The following is a 21854-nucleotide window of genomic DNA, read 5'->3' as shown; positions in this document are numbered from 1 at the left end:
ACCCACACGGAACCCACAACTCTTTGCCCAGGGGCCCAGACTATCCTTAATCCGTCCTTGGGGTTGAGCACAAGTGGGTCACCACGACTAAAGCGGTTAGTGATGATAACATTGAAGAATAATGTTCAGTTTGAGTGAGTCATGATTCATAGTAATTGGCTTTACTCATTAATAAGAGTCGGCTCTTCGTTAAATACTAATAAAGTAAGTTAATTACTATTAATCAGCGTGGAAATTACTTTTCATTGTATAGTCGTCAGAACAGGATTCTTTTTTCATACAATTGCTTGGACATGTTTTAATTTTAACATCTCTTAACAGACTTTAACAAACGACTCTTTACCTCTCGCCATCTCCAACAGTCACATTTAAGAGTCGATTCAAAGAACCGACTCTTTCGCGAACGACACTTCAATGGCATAAAACCAACAGCAGAGGGCGCCAGTTGTCTTGGTCCATCAGTGTTTATGTTTTGAAGGACTATCCTTGCTAGTTAGCTTTTAATATTATTATTACAGTATTTATATACGTGTTATTAAGTGCTTGTTATTAATATATGTGTAAATTGTGTAAATATACTCATTTTTAATCCTCAGTGTTAAACTCGACGTCTAACGGGTAAAGAATTACGCCGGGTTTAACAGACTAGCGCTAAGCTAACATGGCTAATGTATCTAGCGTGTTTCAGCCAGTTTAAAAAAGCTTCTATTTAAAACAACACAAACACCAAACATTTCAGCGTGACTTAAAAATATGGACCGTCTCGCATCTTTTGGAAGTAAGTATTTTATACACATTTTATAAGTAGTTAAATTAAACGTAGCGAGGTTACACTAAACTCTGATCATTGTGTTAGGATTATCAGATAGTGGTGGTAGCCATATATAACAGCCTATATTTATTTTTAGAAAAGGTATGGACTTATACGATGTCTGTGGGAATTTGTGCCTAATTATTCAAGCGTTGGTGAGGTAGGGCTTTGACATTGACCTGGCTCGCAATCGGTGTTCAAACATTTTCAGTTCAAATACATCAGATCACCTTGTTGAAATGAAATAAAATGCACTGTATGCAAAATGTTTATACTCGCTTCAACAAATTAAGTGTATGTGACCTGACTGGCTATGTCTGAGGGGGAAGGAAGGTTGGTGGCAGTAGCCCTGCAATGGATTGTCTGTGGCATTCCTGACTTGCACCTAGTCTTTCCTGAAGGAACCGGACCTGGCATGATCCTGACTTGAATAATAAAGTAGTTAATGAAAATAAAATTATTCAGCTTTGTATGTATTCTATGTGAGGAGGCTTGTAAACAAATGTTGTTCATTTTTTTTCTCCAGGTGACCCCTTTGACAAGCCTCCTTGTCGGGGATGTTCTTCATATTTGGTTGAGCCCTACATAAAGTGTGCTGAATGCGGACCCACAGATTTCGTCCTCTGCCTCCAGGTATCCTGTCGTTCATGCACAAACATCCATGGCAGCCATGGATATGTCTTATGCCATCATTTACCTGGATAATGTAAATATAGCTAGTTCTGTTCTTGTTGCAGTGTTTCACTAGAGGCTATGAGTATAAAAAGCACCAGAGTGACCACAAATATGAGATCATGGTAAGAAGGACAACATTACACATTAAACAATGGCATTAAATCACTTAGATTGAGAATATAGACAAAGCATAATGTTCTTTGGAGCACAGAAATATAAATGTAAATTGACAAGGTATGCAAACATTTAACATAAATATTCTTTTTTGTCTAGACATCTGATTTTCCTGTACTGGAGCCTGGCTGGACAGCTCAAGAGGAAATGGCGCTTCTCGAGGCTGTCATGGACTGTGGCTTTGGAAATTGGTCAGTGTATTTTTTGCTAAGATTGTGAGATGGAATAAGTAGTCAGGCTTCCTCATACTCTGGGCCATATAGTGCATTTTACTTCATTGGTTCTAATGTAACACGATATGTTATTGTCAGATTACAACCAATTTTATCTTCTAATGTCTGTATAGGCAGGACGTGGCCTACCAAATGCGCACAAAGATCAAGGAAGAATGTGAAGCACACTACATGAAGCACTTCATCAACAATCCTCTCTTCTCCTCCACTTTGCTCAGTTTGAGGCAGGTGGAGGAAGCTCGCATGGCTGACACTGCCATTACATTCAAACGTAAGAGACCAGCTTTATTATTACATTACAAGTTATTATTTACCAGATTTCTTAACCTGCTTCCCTAACTGATGAAGCAATGTCCCTCCTGTTTGACTCTGAAATTTTCCTGCATTTGCTTGGTGCACAGACAGGATTGACACATCATTAGAACGCTTTGACCCTCAGCTTATCAGCAGTTGACCACATAGTCCTGCTCGTCTTCTGTTTTGTAGATTGTAAATTCTTAAATCGAATTCTGTTTGTTTCCTTCTCCTTCAGCCACCGACGATCCTCCTAGGCCTTCGTTTGACTCTCAGCTTTCCAGAGACATGGCTGGCTATATGCCTGCTCGAGCAGACTTCATGGAGGTCAGAGCTTTGTATTTTCTGTGTAATTAGATAAACTTAACAAGACAAATAAAGGCAGGTAAATTTAACAAGACAGTAAAACCACAGGGTCTGTAGTTCTATTGTAGATCTATTGATACTTTTAAGAAACAACTAAATCATCATTAGGAGAGGTGTCCACATGCTTTTGGCTGTATAATATACTCGTTAGAAGTGCTAAGGTTGTGACTAGGGTTGCAAGAGTACCAGTTTAGTTTCCCACTTCTCACTGTATGAATTGATAATACACTTAACTGCAGTTGTACACTTTATATCCAGTATATGTGAACACCTGACCATGTGCTTGTTGGACATGCTTCACCGAAACCATATGCATCAATATAGACATCACCCCACGTTTGTCTGAATGTGTCTGTTAAGTCAAAAGACCATTTGTGAAGTCAGGTCAACCTTGAGTTCCTAAACCCGACTGTTGTTTTAGGGCCCTGTCTTTCTTAGCAATAAGTGTGGCTAAAACACTTAACCTTTTTTATTTATGGTTACCTTAATAATTGTAAAACTATGTAGCAGTTCATCTTGCTGTTTATCAGTGATATAGTAGGTGAGGATAAAAGCCTACAATAGTGTAATACATGACGTACATATATGACACGTTAAAATTTAGACTAATGCAGCTACTGGTTTTTATTTCATGATAGGAATTTGATAATTACGCAGAATGGGATTTGAAAGACATTGATTTTGTTGATGACGACTCAGACATTCTTCATGGTAAGAATATACTATTATTTCCCCCTTTATCTCCCAATCTAAGCATTTCCGATTTCCAACTGTGAATCCACTGCCACATCCCGCAATCTGATCAAGGAAAGCCCGATCATCTTATCTTCTTATCACACATCACCACAGTGTTGTGCTAGCACGGTAGACAGAAGCTGCATAACTTTTGACAATAGAAAGCTGGACCAGAACAATATCAATGCCTTTGAACTTGCTGGTGATCAAATGGATCCTTGACCAAATCAAACCCGAAGTCTCACTTGAAGCCCAGATACCCAAACTGAAGCTTTTTTTCTTCTGGATACGTTATGAGAACACATTTTCTTTGGAAAAGACAAATATGCTTGGAAGATTTGAAGGTGCAAAAGGAAGAGGGTGGCCAGCAACATGAATACAATTAGAGTAAAAAGGAACGAGCCAAGAAGACAGACATAAAGACCTGAACAGAAGACAAGGTATTCTGGGGAAGCACTTCATCTGGTTACCAGAAATCAGAATCAAATTAACAGTACTTCAGATTTGAGTGCAGAGCCAAATTTGGCATTGCCCATTTACGCTGGAGACCGAGTAACCAATCGCTGCAGAGCTCAATAACTGTTGAAAAATAGCTAACCCAAACCCTAGAAAAATGATTTGGTAGTTTGATTGATGAATGAAATTGTCATCATCTTGTCATTAAGCACATGTGGTAGGCAGATTAATATTTATGAGATGATTTTTTCTTGCTCCAGCTCTCAAAATTGCAGTTGTGGACATTTACCATTCCAGATTAAGAGAGAGACAGCGAAGAAAAAAGTAAGTTTGAACAGTGTTTGTATTCTGATCTGTGAACCACTCTGTCTGTCTGGTATGATAAACCTTTCACATGATGTGAGGCAAATTGCTTTTTGCTGGCTGTACCACTTTGATATAATAACACTGTCGACAGTATTGACCGACAGTATTGACAGTTTATTCAGAGGCAGTTCTGTATGAAATGTACTAGACGGTAATAGAACGCTTTAGTAGAAATGATGCCCACACGTATTTTGCTTCATTACTTGTGTGTGTCACCATGGTTATTCATTTAGAGTGTGGATGGTTTTTTTAAATAGCATTTCAATCTTTTTATTGTTTTTCAGGATCATTCGGGATCATGGACTCATAAACCTATGCAAATTTCAGAGTAAGAGCTTTCTGAAACTGTTGATTTTGAGTTGTGTTTTATCAAAATGACTTGAGCTTTTTTCCCCCCCAATGTAAGAGTAGCACATGTCAACTCTTACCAACCATTATTATTATTATTTACCCCCAAATCCCCAAAAATACAGGGGCATTCATTGTGGCTGCTGCAGTTGTGTCCTCTGCTGACCGTCCGAGGCGACTGCACTAGAGATGGGTTTTTTTATATAGCAGTGCGTGACCCAGATTCACAGCAGTGCATATGCGGTACAGAAGATGAAAAGAAGCGGTCAGCGACTGTATGTGTGTTGGAAGGGGTGCTCGATAGTCTCCGGCTCACCTCTTTAAGGGTGGGGGGCTGCAGCCACGGGGAACTGGATTTTGCTAGATCGAAAAAAGAAAGTATGAAAAAATTGTGAAAAAAAAAAAAGACTCGGAGTAGAATCAGACTGACTGGGCTAGTACCACACAGTTCACTGTCGGCTTCTCCTCCGTATGAATAGCCCGACATGAATGTACACTCTGCCAGTTATGATAAAAACGATCGCAGCTCCACAAGTTGCTGTTGATTTGTTCTCCTAGGCATGGGAGGGTCAGTGGAACGAAGCTCCTGCTATTGTCACAGCGGTGATCGCTCAGCACAAATATTTATCCTCTTCAGATGTTCCTTTGTTGGGTTCTGTTTTGGTCGAAGCCCTGTCGAGCTCCCTAAAGCTTTCAAGAAGGCATAAGACCTGCCTTTTCTGTTTATCAGCCCTCTATCACATCTCTTATCTCCTGCTTTCAAGACCAGACAAAAGACAGTCAATAGTTGCCATGGTGCTGCAGTCCAGTCGCCATGGAGACTCAGAAATTGCGCGCTCGCGCGTGTGTGTGTGTGTGTGTGTGTGTGTGTGTGTGTGTGTGTGTGTGTGTGTGTGTGTGTGTGTGTGCGTGCATGTTTGCAGATGCTAAAGTGTAAGAGGCAGGGTTCATACCAAGGGTGGCAACATAACTCTTTATAACATGTTTATAACATGTGATATAACACCTGTGTGCTTACACAGATGGGCAGTTTAGCGCAGCTCATCCACTTTCAGCATGTTTTTATGAGAACACATACAAAACCCATACAGACACGGGTATGCCAACAGCTTACAGTCAGTGACCTGAGGTGAGCTGCACCATCCAGCTGCTTCATTATCACATTCCACAATGTGGACAACACCCTCCTAATATATCTATGATAGTCCACATGGAATAATTCCCATATTAGAGCATTCAGGTGACGCAGTGGTAAGGCAGACTTGACGTAGGCTTTCACAAAATGTACCTGGGCTTGGACGTTTTTCTAACCACCATTCACCACACCCATTACGGGAGATTGAAAGTGACTCTCTAGGAATCTGAATTAGCACTGAGGTGTGATTACATTCATATTTTCTTTTCTTTGTTCGTGTGCAGAAGTTCATTCAGTTTTGTGTGTTGACAGTTCTGGAAAGGCGCTATCCCAAGGAGGTGCAGGACCTGCATGATGCCATGAGGCGCTTCGCCAGGGTGGTTGGGCCACTAGAGCATGATAAGTTCATTGAAAGCCATGCTCGTAAGTACAATATTTCAGTTTATGTTTTCATGTTAGTGATAATCTGCAGTTATTGTTTTTCAAGGGTCAGAAAAAAAGCCAAGAGGGACCAGAGTAGCGGTGGAGTTGTGCTTTAGATGATACTAGTTAGTCAGATACATAGCCTTATTTAGCAGATTTCTCAAATATGAATAACAGAGAACATGATGTCATGAGCTCTCTAGGAGAGAACATAGTGCATTGAATTTCTGTTGCTGTTTCGACTCCTTTTTCTATTTTACCACCTCTTGCTGTGTTTCCAGTTGGTAAAAATACCACCAGATATACACAACCTTGATAGGTGCATTAATCCCAGCATGGTGCATTGTTCTGATGTCTGGTTTGCAAAATATACGTCATATGTGGGTTCCAGACCAAGGGAACAGAATTACAAGTATAAACACACCCCTTTTCGATAAGTCAGATTACAAAGTTGTGTTTAGATATCAAAATATTTAGGTTTGCTGTCAATAATATAAATGACCTTAACACCACCTCTTAAAACAGCACATTAATTTAGTAAATGTAAATTACTACACAGTAACCATGAGGCATAACAGTGTGAGACAGATCAGAAATCTGATCTAGCAAATACTCCAAATGTGCTGGGGTGAAAAGTTCTCATCAGTCAGCAGGGGATAGAAATAATAGCCTTGTCCTGTATTGTGTTTCCTCTGTCCTGCAGTGGAGTTTGAGTTGAGGAAGGAGATTCGCAGACTGCAGGAGTACAGAAAAGAAGGAATCCAGACGTTCTGTGGTAAGATCAACTTGGCTCTCAAACTCAAGTTTATACGTACTAGTAGGTACCGTGGCAGGCTCGAGACATCACAGTTTATTGTGGGTACTAAAACTGCACCTACTGCGACTTAGATGAAACATGTGGATATGCCTCCTTAAAAAGGCTCCATGATTACTTATAATGCATAGTATATGCTTCCAACTTTGTGGCAACAGTTTCGTGAAGGTTATGTCTTGTTTAAGCCTGACTCTTTCCCTGTGCACAAAGCATGGTCTGTGAAGACACGGTTTAGTATGGAGGAACGCCAGTGGTCTGAATAAAGCTTCAGCCTCAATCCCACTGAACACCCTTGGGAGGAATTGGAACATCAGTTGCGTCCCAGGCCTCCTCGACCAACATCATGACCTCACAAAGTTTAAATTCTCTTTTTAATGGGCTCAAATTCCCACAAACATGTAATAACCATCTTTATGTTTTAGCCGGGCATGGGACCGGCACTGAGAGAGCACTGACAAGTGCACCTCCTAATGGCAAGGGCTACTTCGACTCCACCTTTTACCCCAGACACTAGCCAATCAAGTGTTCATTACTAAGGCTAACTACACATGCTAATGAAATGATAGAGACATAGTCCAAAAGCTTGACACTTGTCTTGACATTATTAGTGAAGATGAGATTGGACATGATGTAAAATGTTTCTATAATTTTTGTAGGACATTTTATAGCCTCAGAGCTCAAGCTGTCAGCGTAGCGTAATAGACCGCTGCATCCCCAGAGTGCCAAAAACCCAGATGTTAATGTATTTGTGCATGATATCCCATTCCAAATTCATAGCCATTCATTTGGAGTTGCACCTTAAGGAGGCTTTGCAGCTACTTTTCTATATGGCTTTTCACACAGTTGTAGTTTTAAAAACCTGTGAGCAGTGAGTTTGGCTAAAACACCTAAGCTAAATAATTCCAGGATTATTTAATCTAAATATATAATTATAACACTTTTATTAGCCTGTATAAGCTTTTTTTAAAGTGTGGTGGTTTGGGAGAAACGTGTTACATGAACATTAGGAGAAAAGAATCTGCAACAAACGCATTATTGAGATTTGTTCTTTGGTGCAGGTGCTAAGGTTTACGAGCAGGTGAAGCGAGCGCGAGAGGACGAGAGAAATAAGAGGAACATGATGTGTGAAGTTCTTCAGTACGTCCCGGATGACCGAGCCTGCCAGCAGTGGCTCCACAAACTAGCTGCCATGTGAGATCAATATTTCGAAATCTTTCTCCTACGTGTGCTTTTATTCACATATACGCTCATGTGTACTTGTGTCTTATTACAATACAGTTACAGTTTATGGCCAAAAGCATGTGGACACCCCTCCCAGTTACCACATCCATTGCTAGGAATATATGAAATTGTATGAACTTTCCTGTTTCCGCATGATTATGCACATAGTGAAGCCAAAATTAATGCCCATGGCTTTGAAATGGGATATCCATCACACTCATGGTCTGGTGTCCACATACTTTTGTCTAGTGGTTGAGAATTGGCTGTACAGATCTATTATATAGCGTTTTATTGAGGTGAGATGAGATGAGATGAGGTCGTGTACTAGTGAAATTGAAGTCACACAGAGTTTGTCCTTTAAAGGAGCGAGCCCACCACTGCTGAGAGATCACAGACTCAGTCATATCAACCTAGCCTGGCATCCAAACAGGATGTCTGATCAAGGAAATGCAATTTTGACCTCTGGTGTCTGCTAGAGACGTCTGCCGTAGTAATGGATAAATTGTTTGGGGGGGGCAGACCTGAAGAAATGTGGATAGTAATATATTAGAAGGCAGGAGTGTTTGCATGTGTGTGCATGTGTACTAATGACTTCCATGTCGTTCTCTTGCAGTGATGCGGGCATTTCTGTAGTCACAACCATTACTACCTCAGGTAAGCTGCTGCACACATTAACACCACTAAAAATAGACCCTAAAAGTGTAGGGTCTTAAGAGTTACATCCTGTGATTGTTTTAAATTTCTTTCTTTTATTTAAATCAGCAGGCAGAAGAAGTGCACCACCTCTGAACTTGACTGGGTTGCCAGGCACAGAAAAACTCAATGAACGAGAAAAAGAGGTAAAGTTTCTTTACCTTACACATTTAACCACTTTTGTTTTTGTTCTTTTATATACGTTCAGTGCATATATTTACTTAAATCAGAATACTGGGGTTGAGGTGGAGGTGATGAGGCTGGGTGGCACAGCGGTCTATTACTGTAGCCCACCACCACCACATGATTGAAAGGAGGGGTGGCCGAAGCCATGTGATGGATTGTTGCCCTGTCCAGGGTGTTCCTGCCTGGCTCCTGGTGTTTCCTGTTAAAACCGGACCCACCACAACTCTAACCAAGATAGTACGAATACTGGATGCAAGGCCTGAATACTCTGGACAGGGTGCCAGTCCAATGCAGGGCTTCAGACCTAAGCATGTCATGTGTGTGTGTGTGTGTGTGTGTAGACGCCCAGTTGGCTGATAGCACCACTGGAATCAAATTCTCAGTGGTGATGACTAGTGCAATAAGCCTCTGTGCCACCTGAGCACCTGGTCTAGCCAACTTCCTGACCAAACATTTTGAAGGAACCCTCGTAACCTTGTGCACTGAACGTCTGTAGCAATAAAACAAAAATGGCTTGAATCGGTGTTTCCCCTCACCAGATCTTGTAAGTCCTTGGATAAACAGCATTACACTGACTCTGACCCATTTCTCTGTGTCGTGCCTCTCAGCTTTGCCAGGTGGTGCGCCTTGTGCCCGGTGCGTACCTCGAGTACAAACAGGCCCTGCTGAACGAGTGCCAGCGTCAAGGAGGCCTCCGGCTGGCACAGGCACGCTCGCTTATCAAAATCGATGTGAACAAAACCCGCAAAATCTACGACTTTCTCATAAAGGAGGGCTACATTAACAAAGTTTAAGTGTGGATGCAGCAGGACTGCCGTGTACATGTCTGGTGACAGAGGGGTGGACATGCCCACATTCTGCATCAGCACTGAGTACTATTACCTTCACATTCTGTTTATAGGTATTAATGATAAACTGGTTTTTATGTTGTTGCTAGGGAATAAGTGTTTGGTACAGTGTTGTTCATGATATGAAACTCCAACAAAATAAATATGACATTTGGAACTTTTTTATTAAGGACTTTGATGTTTCATTGTTTTATGTTTTTTATGTCTTTGGTGTTTTAAAAGTCCAATGTTGCTAATTTTGGGAAGATAAAATTATTGTGGAACATCAGTTGCATTCCACATCAAATCTAATTTTTTAATTATGCTGAAGCAGTGGCCTATAACTTATTTAGCTGTACGTATATGTATACACACCTTCAATATATTAAATTATCTTGCCATCCTATTGCCATTGTTTCTTTTATACAGAACCCTGTTCCAGAAATGTTGGGACATTGGAAAGGCCAGATCAGAGTTTAGATTTACATTTATGGTATTTAGCAGTCACATTTTTCCAAATCTACCTACAAATGTGACCGAGTACAATTAAAACTCTTGAGGGTTTTTAGGGCCTTGCCTTATGATTACTAGTCCAGTAACTGTTCTTTCTGACCTTGACCTATTATCTAAACATGGTTGTTCATGCAAGGAATCCCAGAATCATTTAAAAATCTTTCTTAGCAGTGTAAGTCTAATTAACAGTTCTAGAAAACGTTAAAACATGTAATGTCTATTATTATTAAATGTAGCCACATGAGGTGAATTTTGAAAACTGGTTACATTATTACCATCGTGCTTGTGTTGTACCTAACTCGAACTGTCTGGCTGAGGTGCCATCACAAGGAGTTAAGGCTGACAATAAAATGGGGTGAGTGACTGGTCTAAACAAGCTAATTAAATAATAATAAACAAATCAAATATTACTTAACAATTTTTATGTGTTGTATATCCTTGCACACTGATTCCTCAAAGTGTGTTTTAAGAAGTGACTTTCCAGGGTATGGGCTTAAGGTTGTTAAGCCAAGAAATGAGGAGAAAGACACACCAATGTGCTGTCATCTTAGACATCTGTCTCATAGGTAAACAGATGATGTTTGGGATACAGTAGAATGACAGGGATCAGCTTTCCCTGGGTATCTGCCAGCATGCCTGGCACAGCAACTCAATTTCTATTCCGGCTCTCACACTGGGATGCTGAAATGAGTTAGGCATGGCATTCAACATTCCTGTCTAGTCATTTAATTAGACACTGGCCTTCAACAAATGTTTCCCACTAGTCTGTCAGAAGTTATGATGTGTTATTTTGACTTCTGTGATGCCCCATTCAGTTTTGCTTTAGGTTGATCTTTTACCAGGACTTTATGACCTCAGTGTTTTTCTCATCCAAGGTTTGTATCTGACAGATTGAATTAAACAGAAAACAGATGATTGTGACTGTGCTGATAGCATGGCTGTAAGTGTTAAGCATTGTTTTCAGCTTAGAGGAATGATATTAATGCACCACCGGCTATTTCCTATGACTCATATGACATTTAGCGCTCACTGACGTTCCATCAATGGATCCTGCAGCTCTTTGCTCACTCTCTCATTCATGTCACTTCCTCATTCTTACCTTTACTCATTTCTCTTTTTCCCTGTATTTTGTTTTGTCCCATCACTCAGGATCTATTTATATGGATTGTGTGTCATTTAATAAAATACAGTGTTAAGTTGTGTGCTTTTTTGCCACTGCACCAGGTACATGGTGGGGCAGATTGTAAATATTGCCTAATGTTATCTGTTATGATGTTGTATAAGTAGGAGTAGAAACACCTTTCCTCAGACATTGTAGTGAAGTTCTAAAAACGTAGGTTTGTTTTCAGAAACAGGTGTTTCATTACAGCTTTCACAAGTTTGTTGGGAAGGAACTTCAGTGACCTCGAAACACAACCCCAAACACTTATTTAATTGCAGACAGTATGAACCCAAGATATTTCATGATTTGTCTGATCAACTTTGTTTCGTTTTTAATATACATACATTCCTGCATTTCAGACCTGCAACACATTCCAAAAAAGCTGGGATGGTAAAGCATTTACCACTTTGTAATGTTGCCATTCTTTACTAAATGGAATGCAAAGGCATGGCTACAGAGGAAGAGGGTTCAGGTGCTGTACTAGCCTGCCTGCAGTCCAAACCTTTGCCTCATAGAGAATGTGTGGCACATTTTAAAATGCAAATTGTAGAATGGTAACTGCCAACGTTTTTTTCTGAAATACATGGGAAATATGAAATGTGTTTATTTAAAAATGTTCTTGAAGTATAATCTTAAATTATTTGCTGTTGTATTGTTTAAAAGTAATACAGGTAAAAAATCAGTTACAAACCACAGTTTTTGGTTGGTTTTATTTGTAACATGCTGTTCCATCTTTTATGATGTGTAGTTTATGTATGTAACAGGATGTTACATATAACTGTGAGGTGTCAGTAATTTTTGGTAATAAAGTCACTTTACTTAAAGGTTTTACTTTTCTCATATTTTCAGTGTGAGGTTAAGCTATTTAAACTTGATCTTTTAACCTTAAATTCAAGGCCAGATTTCACTTTAGGCCAAAGCAAAGCTCTCTTTTTCTCATCTCAGAAAAGGCTTAATGTGGAAACCCAAACCCTCCTGTGGGCCCATGCCTCTTGGAGCTTATTTACCCTGTAGGCTTTGTTTCTCTCCTTCTAAAGGTCACAGTATTGGTAGTTAGAACAGTGAAGGCTTTTGTATTGGCTGGGTAGGTAAAATTCTTCTGATGAATAGACATTAAGAGCTAGGACAGACATGAAAGTAAAGCTGCCTGGCATGAGAACCAGGAATGTCCAGCTTTGCATCTCTTTGTTGTAATCCTGGGAAGGAGAATATAAATGGAAATTTATCATTTCTTTTTAAAGGTAGACTGTCTCAGAGACCAAATATTTGACTTATCTTTACACCAAAGGATGTGTGAGAGAGTGGTGAAGTCTGAAACGCTTGCTCATGATTTATAAATTAACACTGATAGCAAGAAATGGCTCATAAACCACAGCTGGCTGGTTACTAGAGTATCAACAACAGTAACAACACTTGCCAGTCTTGTATTTATAATCACTGTCTATTTTTGTCAGGTATACTCTCATATACAGTATATTGCCAAATGTATGTGAACAACTGACCATAAGCTTTTTAGACATCTATTCCAAAGCAACAGCCTTTACTTTTCTGTGTCTGTGGCAATTTGGCCATATTTTGTCAACAAAGTATTGAGTATTAAGTTGAATTTTCAGCTTGCACTTATTGTTTCCAGGATATGCAAACCCAAACCTGTTTTTTGAAATAGGTCACCCTTGACTGGCCCAAAGATGAAAAGGACCACCACTGTTTCGATATTTTTTTGGGTGGTTGACTGTTTTCAGCACAACAACGGCACTGGCATTTTTGGCATTCAAATATCACTTTACTAGACACCTAATAGGTGTACAATTAGAAATTTTGATGGCTGCATTGTGGCTTTCTGCTACACCTTGCTAACTCGCTGAAGAGCTCAAGCATTTAGACCTGTACCGTTCTCTTGGTGCACGCCCCTGCCATTAAATATACGAAAGACACACAGCACTAACCATCTCTGCCATGTGAGCTCAATAAATAAACCCTCTTCAATTGTGATGTTACAGACACAACACAAAAGAGCACCCGTTACACCACCTTGGTTGATAATCGAGGTCAACTGGGCCCATTTAGCATGTATACATGCCACAGAGCACGGTAAGATGCTAATTGTATCTCTTGTTGTTTAATCGCATGTTTATTCATTATTTCTTTTAATTTGTCATCCGCCTTTTAAACATAGGTAAAACAGGAATTGGGTGTAAGGACAAGGTGGCAACTACATATTATTACACTGGGGCAAGGGCGGCACGGTGGTGATCAGGTTGTGGTGATCAGGGATGTTGGGTTGCTGTTGTTCTGCCTCTCTTGTTCAATCAATCAGGTTTGATGATGGTGGGGAGGTGGGTGCTGATGTCCTGTGAAAGCCTTCATGACCTTGTTACCTGCTTGCTCTTCCTTTTAGTTATGCTGTAATAATTAGGGCTGCCGGAGTCTAAAACTCTCTGTAAAACATATTTTTCTCAACTCAAATTTGACATTTTTAACTACAGTTTCTGCTGTTTTACCCCGAGGTGGTTCTGATGGAAACCTGTTTACCTGCCCGAGGTTAAGGAATAAAGTCGAGACTGCCGTGCCAACAATGCTGCTCCTGCCGGATGTGACGGGACCTGGCGTGTTTGCACCAAAAATGTCAAGAACTCACCACAGACTTTATTACAGACTGGACTGAATAATAACTCTATTATTATTTATTTCTTTATTATTGCTAGTTATAACTTTTAGTTCATTTTAATTCTGTGTTTGTATGATTTGTGTAAATACTATTTATTTAAAGTATCCTTCAGGCCACCCAAGAAGGATGGGCCCTGTTGAGTCTGGTTCCTCCCAAGGTTTCTTCCTGAAATTTTCAGGGAGTTTTTCCTGCTTTGTCCTGGATTCTGTAAAGTTGCTTTGAGACAATGTCTATTGTAAAAACTTGACTTGACTTGACACGGTGGCTAAGTGGGTAGCTCTGTCGCCTCACAGCAAGAAGGTCTGGGTTCGATCCACAGGTGGGGCGGTCTGGATCCTCTTTGTGTGAAGTTTGCATGTTCTCCCTGTGTCTGCGTGGGTTTCTTCCCACTGTCCAAAAACATGCAAGTGAGGTGAATTGGAAACACTAAATTGTCCATGACTGTGTTCGATATAGTCAAGTCAACTTTATTTATATAGCGCTTTTTACAATAGACATTGTCTCAAAGCAACTTTACAAAATCCAGGACCAACAGATACAAAAACCCCTGTTGAGCAACCCGAGGGCGACTGTGGCAAGGAAAAACTCCCTTAAAATTATAGGAAGAAACCTTGGGAGGAACCAGACTCAACAGGGCCCATCTTATATCTTATATAAGATATAACCTTGTGAACTGATGAACCTTGTGTATTGAGTACCTGTCATGAATGTAACCAAAGTGTAAAACATGACGTTAAAAACATAATACATTAACAAACACTGGGGCAACAGGTAGATAAATGGCAACTTGTACTGAACACCATCGAATGTAAACGAGTGAATGAGTAAGAGAAGGTGTGTCTTCCCAGCGTTCTGTAAGTGACCATTCGACTCTTTTTAGTGAGTCATATCAATTGGCTCAGAACATAAATAGGAGTCGACTCCTCTGGCTCCCAACGTATTTTCCTTTAGTATCGTTTCCAGGTTACTAGAATGTGAAACCATGACTGTAAACACACAGTGACGCAGCAGGTTTTAAACAGTGCGTCACTGTGTGTGAGAAGTTTGGCATGTGCTCCTCGTATTTGTCTGGGTTTCTTTACAAAAATTGACCCAGAGTGACCGACTAACCGTTTTTGATTCGAGTCCACACAGACTCTTCACTGTGAGTCGGCTCCGAGTCGACTCAAAAAAACCCGACTCGTTTATAGCTGTATTAGTGGAATCAGACGCTTCTTGTCACACAAGGCAGCAGCAGCGCCTCCATGAATGGAGTTTATAACCTGGACCAGTTCTTACCTGATGCTCCCAAACCTTATTACATCTTCTACCATGTTTTTAATCTTCAAGCTGTTTGAAGAGCATCGCCGTTTTCGTTCAGTGTGTTAAAGTGAGCAGGTAAGTTCAGTCCACTCTCAGAAGGATCTGGAATCGTTGGTAGTGTTTTATTTATTTTTGTATTGGAGCACAACCCAGTGTACACTTTTTCTATTTTAAACGATTTATTTGGATTTATAGGCCTATAGAAATTTACTTTGCTGAATCATTTACGTCAATAAACACATTTTAAGTGAAAACCTTGTTTTGGCTCAAACCATGGGTTGCAAGTATTGGATTATCAATCATATTTGTACTCTTTCTTACCCAATAGTACCTCAGTAAAGCATGGTGGTGTCATTGTTAGCAATATAAGTCATTATATTATTATAATTTTTGCATTGTTCCATATTGGATATACTCAGTTCCCCAATTTACGGTGGCACCTCTGCCCATTGCAGGATGCCACATTGAAGCACATGCCTTCCCTGCCACATGTAAAGCCACTGGTGAATTCTTTCAGTGTACATCAACATATATCAGACAACTTGTTATTGTCACTGTATTCCTCTGAAGCTTGTTCCGACATCCCCTATTCAGCTTGTCCTCCCTCAGACACAGCCAGCCAGGCTGTTTATTCTACCAAGACTTGAACTCAAGACCTGGGTCCTGACAATATTGGGTTTGCATAATTGACTGCTGTGCGATTCTAGCACCTCAATATAAACCAAAGTTACCCTAAGAAACCCTAGTATACATGTGGCAATATCATATAATTGCTCCAAAACACTATATTAATAATAAAGGGTGCACTGGTCAAGATTTTATTGTCCGGCAAAGTGTACAGAGCAACAAATGGGCTACAGTTAGTAATTGTATACCCACAAAGTTCATCTGCTTTAGAGGAGTAGCTTGTACAGCAGACGGAAAGTTGTACCTAATAAAGTGTTCAGTGAGTGTATATGGAGCGAGCACTGTAGAAACCACTTGTTGAATCAGATATTTTTAATTTAGTCTTGATAGCCAGATTAGATTACAGATCTTGTTCTCCGTGTTTGGTGCGGAAGAAATGCTGCCATTTTGCAGCTCAGGTTTCTGCCCGGGCGTCTCTTGTTGCCATTAGTGCCAGCATGGTGGAATCTGATTCCTCTAGATTACAGGCTGCACATATCTAGGTCCACAAACCTAAGTATAGTGAAGTGTGTGATTGAATCAGAGATGTACATTAGTGTTGACAGCTTGAAGACTGAAGACTGCAGCCTGATTGATGAGCCAACGTGTGTCCACTAAGCTGCTTCTCAAGCCGTGCTGCCTCTCATACCTGGACTTTCATACCCAGATGACTGTGAATCTCCGTATTGGGATCAACCACCCTTTTGTACCTTTGATTTACAATAGTAAGTCAAAAGTGAATGGACTCCCTTTCTGTTTTTGGGATCAGGTGTTTCAGCCACCCATATTGCAGGTCTATAAAATGGTGCTTGTGTGCACAATGATTTTCAGTTGATTTCACAACATTTCACTTTGTTGTTGTTGGTGATGAATCAGTATTGGCAGTTATATCCATTTAAAATCAATTCCTAATACCAAAAGGGTACAGATACTTTCTGAAGAGGTCTGAATACTCTCTGAATCCACTGTGTGTACATAGAATGGTGAACAGTGGGCTGCTTCAGAGGACAGATGTTACCACAAGTAGAATCCTTAGAGAATTTTAATCAGGCAGCTTGTTAAAACAAAAGGTTTAAAGACACCGACGCTGTCTGGATGTGCAGATTGTGACTGGCGCACCAATTCCCAGCACACCCAGGAAACCAGATGGCATGAGATTATTAAAATAATACATATGCACCAGATTGCCTGTGACTCGGTATTTTCGTAGGTGGGATGTTTTAGACGGCCACATGTTGCTCCGTCGTTCACCCTTCAGGCAGCCAGAGTCTGACAGCAGGAGCACAGGTGCTGTCTGCAACTCCATCAGACTTAATTCATATTTAATGTGTCTGCTTTGATATCCGTGACATGTTAATCGAGGTTAGAAAGCCCTTCATCTGAGAACGGCGAATGCTGTCTGAGCCTACGGCGTCTGGGAGGGAGGGGATGAGGTAAAATGTATCATGCAAAGAAAATCGCTTTAATAGAAAAACATGAGTGAAGGCAGCTGATCTGTATGCAGCCTAGCGAGCGCTAACTCGCCCCAAACAGCAGCTAGGTAAATTTGTGTTCCTCAGGGGTAGTTGGCATTGAGCACAGAGTGACGCTAAGCTGCCATAAGCGGCAATGAGAGCAGTTGGGTGACCAACACAGCCAACAGCATTCAAAACTTCTTGCTTTATAACATCAGCAAATTATCATTTCAATTAAAAATTTGTCAAGCAGTTATTGCAGAACGTCTAGGATGATCTTGGCCAAGAAAATTCAGCACAGAAACACAACAAATCTGACTTGAGGTTTTGTAAAGCTTCGAGTTAAACTCAAACACCTTGCAAGGATGTTAAAACTAGAAACAGAACCCTTAGGGAGGGACGTTTGTGTCTATGAAAAAGCCGAACCTCATTTTAATTTAACACAAACTTACCGTTTATTGTCTCGCTTCTTGTAACAATTTGGAAGTTTCCAAATTCCACTGTGCTGCCTGCTTGACCCCCTTGCTGGTAGAGATGGGCTGCAGGCTAGCAAATGCCTCATCCATCATGTTTGAAGCCCAAACACATTTGCAAGGTTTTGCTGTTTTCTTTGAATTTGGCTAACAACAATGCTGACGCCTTGACCAGTAGGAGTCGCTGTTGCAGCAGCAAGAAGGTGCTTCTTCATCCTGCCCTCCCTTCCTCAGACACGACCAATTGTATCTGTGAAGTGCCCGACTGGCGTCACTTTGCCTTGCCCAAACTACTGCCTATAATTTACTGAACTATAAATTTACTGTAATTACATAGTTACTTAGTAATTAAGTAGTTTATATAAGCACTGGGTTCTTCCAGAGTATTACCAGTTACTCGTAGTGATGCTCCTATTCTTTAGAATACGATATCACAACAAGGCAGTGACTCCATTACTCCATTACCATGATTCTATTATTCCTTCTTTGAATAACAGCTTCCTGACAGACAAAGCGTGATGACACTTAGCTCATCTCAATCCTTTGTCATCACTTAATCATGCAAATGTTGTGTTGGAAACTGTCAGCCTAGGGCCTAAGATGTTCTTATATACACCGATCAGCCATAACATTAAAACCACCTCCTTGTTTCTACACTCACTGTCCATTTTATCAGCTCCACTTCTCTACACTTCTCTTCTAGATCCTCATCAGTGGTCACAGGACGCTGCCCACAGGGCGCTGTTGGCTGGATATTTTTGGTTGGTGGACTATTCTCAGTCCAGCAGTGACAGTGAGGTGTTTAAAAACTCCAGCAGCATTGCTGTCTCATCCACTCATACCAGCACAACACACACCACCACCATGTGAGTGTCACTGCAGTGCTGAGAATGATCCACCGCCTGAATAATACCTACTCTGTAGTGGTCCTGTGGGGGTCCCGACCATTGAAGAACAGCATGCAGAGAAACAGATAGACTACAGTCAGTAATTGTAGAACTACAAAGTGCTTCTATATGGTAAATGGAGCTGATAAAATGGACAGTGAGTGTAGAAACAAGGAGGTGGTTTTAATGTTATGGCTGATCAGTGTATATTCTTTTTTCGAGGGCCAAGGTTTAAGAGTGACGTTTCTTCTAAGATCTAAGACATTTGAACACAATTAAAAATTCTAAGCTAAATTGAAACCTGCTTGTTTTGTTTTAGATCCAGTCAAAGGTCAGATATTCTTCAGCACTCCTCAGTTCTTCTTAAGTTTGCTTATTCTCAATCCTGAGCCTGCTCGATTCTTCAATGGCTTCTCGCAGCCAGAGCTTCTTCCACAACCAGCATCACCACCATCATCACCACCACCACCATCGAAGCTCTACACTGCCCAGTCCGGCTGTATCGAGGATGGTGTCCGAATCGGGCAGCCTGCTTGGCGGCATGGCACAAATCACGCCCACGCTGTTCCTCAGCCGAGGCGCAGTGGCATCCAACCGTAGCCTGCTGCTGGCAAAGGGGATCACGTGTGTCGTAAACGCCGCCATCGAGCTGCCCAACTTCAACTGGCCACACGTGGAATACGTGAAAGTTCCTTTGGCCGACGCACCGCACTCACCAATCGCGCTTTACTTCGATAGCATAGCCGATAAGATTCACAGTGTGGGACGCAAGCGTGGTGCCGTGCTGGTGCACTGCGCCGCCGGCATAAGTCGCTCGGCTTCGCTCTGCCTCGCGTATCTCATGAAATATCACGGTTTGTCGCTGGCCGAGGCACACGCCTGGGTCAAGGCGAGGCGGCCCATCATACGTCCCAACGGCGGCTTTTGGCGTCAGCTAATCGATTATGAGCGCAAACTGTTTGGGAAGACCTCAGTGAAGATGGTGCAGACGCCGTACGGGATCATTCCAGATATTTACGAACGTGATCGAAGGAACCTGGCACCTTACTGGGGCCTGTAGGAGAAGCAACGATGCTGCGGTCTACAGGGTAAAGACTGTAAATCAAAGGTGGTTCAATCAGATCAGTCAAACGTTGTCCAGCCACTCTGTGCCTAGCCAGATTCAGGGGTTCAATTGAGCAAAACGCTGGAAATGACCCCCACAGTCCTGAGTTTAAAACGCTGGAAGTTGCCATTGCATTGTGGTCTGTAGTGATTGGAACGGTGATTGCTGACCGACCCTGATTTATTTAAGATAAGCTGGATGAACTGGAGGTTGGAAGCTGAAGTCAGAGGCATTTAAAGAAACAAAGTGGGCAGCAGAGACTCAAGATGTCCAGTTTCTGGTTACGTTTCCACCCACGTTAAATGTTGTGATGATGTGACAGTCTGTTCCTCCCCTGATGCAACAATGTGTTTTTAATTATTGGTAGCATTTTTTTAACCAAACCAGAAATGTGCATTAAAAGTCTTAATATTGTTAATTTTTGGATTTAAAGCCACAAGCTTTGGACAAAGTTTGCGCAACTAACAACACTGACCTGTAAATGAAATGTTTCCTGATTAAAAAAATAAATTCCAGAGTATAAAAAATCAGCTTTATATTTACTACTTCTGTGCAACTGCAACAGCTCGCACATATTAAATTTGTGCTATGGAACAGTGTCTTTATTTTAAAAATATGGTGAAATGTGGTACTTGCTGCACCTCCACCAAGGCAAAAATTCTACACCATGTTTTTTAAATGATTGTCCTCCATAGTTAACTAATCATACGGTTTTTAATTTTTTTTTTTAAGCTTTACTCGTATTATACACTAAATTTGGACATTTTAGCCCTTTTACTCTTCTAAAATAGTGATTTATTGTGATTTTAACATCATGTTTTACACACTTAGGTTACAATCATGACAGGAGAGGTAGTTACTGGTTACACAAGATTCATCAGTTCAAGTTTTAATGTCAAACACAGTGAGGAAACCCACCCAGACAAGGGGAGAACATGCAAACTTCATACAGAAAGGACCTGGACCGCTCCACCTGGGAATCGAATCCAGGACCTTCTTGTGCTACCCACCGAGCCACTGTGCCTCCCCCTTTTCTAAAAAAGCTTTCCAAAAATAATTGTAAACTGTGGGAATGTGGGCATCATTAACACAAAAAGAGGTAAACCAGTGATTGGCTGTTTTTACAGCATACCCCAAGCGGTGATTGGGTGGGAAATAAAAAAAAATTGAGTAGGCAGTTTCTAATTCAAGTGGTGCGTCAGAAATAAAACTCATCCATGGCTTTACCTGAAGGAATTATTTTATGTAGCTGGGTCGTCAAATACAATGCATTTTGTGTCTCCCAAACAAAGAGCTCAAGGATCTTCAGAATTCACTGTACAGATTAGTGATGTTATGCACTGATTCTACAATTCGGTGCCTTTTGTATTGCCAGCAGACAACATTGTTTATTATGTAAAAATCAGAACATTATAAAGTCTTTCTAACACCTTTTAATGTTCAGCACAATGCATTTTACTCCCCAAAATAAATGTATACACTTTAAAGAGGTTTTTTCCAGTTAAACACCAGCACACGCAGAGCAACAACTCACATTTAACATTACTATTAAAGAGGAAAATATTTTATGGACTGATTAATGATATTTATTAATATATGATGGGAATAGAAATGGAACAGGTTTAGCAGAGCTGATTTAAAGGAACCCGTCAGTGGAAACAGCATTTCTGTTAGAGCAACAAGTCATCGTGTGCCGAGTCTGTATGTCTGTACAGAAATGTGATAACCAGAAGAGGAACTACAGTATCCATGGTTACTGTCACCATGGCAGTGCTGCTGTTTGCGGTGAAATCAAACACAATCCACTGCCAGAGAAGAGCGAAGAGCATAAACCAGTAACAGAAATAATAATAATAAAAAAAACTGC

The 21854-nt window shown here is 40.8% G+C and overlaps 2 protein-coding genes across 3 annotated transcripts; both read left to right on the top strand.

Annotated features, from left to right (window-relative positions):
* Window positions 1-525: 525 nt before the first annotated feature.
* tada2a (transcriptional adaptor 2A) lies at window positions 526-9950 on the top strand. Of its 2 annotated transcripts, none has more exons than XM_063016441.1 (15): window positions 526-778; window positions 1338-1444; window positions 1549-1608; window positions 1760-1851; window positions 2007-2164; window positions 2426-2514; window positions 3192-3264; window positions 4005-4068; window positions 4395-4438; window positions 5906-6016; window positions 6720-6791; window positions 7889-8021; window positions 8665-8705; window positions 8817-8890; window positions 9539-9950. In XM_063016441.1, the coding sequence occupies exons 1-15, from the start codon at window positions 754-756 to the stop codon at window positions 9722-9724; spliced, it is 1329 nt and encodes a 442-aa protein (XP_062872511.1). In that variant the 5' UTR covers window positions 526-753; the 3' UTR covers window positions 9725-9950. The 2 variants fall into 2 exon arrangements, with proteins under 2 accessions (XP_062872511.1, XP_062872510.1); XM_063016440.1 differs by having other exon boundaries at window positions 532-778; window positions 8814-8890.
* A 5253-nt stretch (window positions 9951-15203) lies between these two features.
* On the top strand, window positions 15204-20500 carry dusp14 (dual specificity phosphatase 14). Its single transcript, XM_063016643.1, has 2 exons — window positions 15204-15477; window positions 19202-20500. Exon 2 carries the CDS (start codon window positions 19289-19291, stop codon window positions 19940-19942), a length of 654 nt encoding a protein of 217 aa, XP_062872713.1. The 5' UTR covers window positions 15204-15477; window positions 19202-19288; the 3' UTR covers window positions 19943-20500.
* The last annotated feature ends 1354 nt before the right edge of the window (window positions 20501-21854 follow it).

The sequence above is a fragment of the Trichomycterus rosablanca genome, chromosome 20 (assembly GCF_030014385.1).
Source record: "Trichomycterus rosablanca isolate fTriRos1 chromosome 20, fTriRos1.hap1, whole genome shotgun sequence".
NCBI classification, from domain to species: Eukaryota; Metazoa; Chordata; class Actinopteri; order Siluriformes; family Trichomycteridae; genus Trichomycterus; species Trichomycterus rosablanca.
Note: the sequence above shows the minus strand (reverse complement) of the source record. Positions and strands in the feature narration are given on the sequence as shown.

Excerpts from the sequence above, each read along its gene's own strand:
- tada2a (XM_063016440.1), top strand. The coding sequence starts at position 754 with ATGGACCGTCTCGCATCTTTTGGAA. Across the intron at positions 8,022-8,664 it reads CTCCACAAACTAGCTGCCAT|TGATGCGGGCATTTCTGTAG; the intron begins GTGAGATCAATA and ends GTTCTCTTGCAG. Across the intron at positions 8,706-8,813 it reads CACAACCATTACTACCTCAG|CAGGCAGAAGAAGTGCACCA; the intron begins GTAAGCTGCTGC and ends TATTTAAATCAG.
- dusp14 (XM_063016643.1), top strand. The coding sequence starts at position 19,289 with ATGGCTTCTCGCAGCCAGAGCTTCTTCCACAACCAGCATCACCACCAT.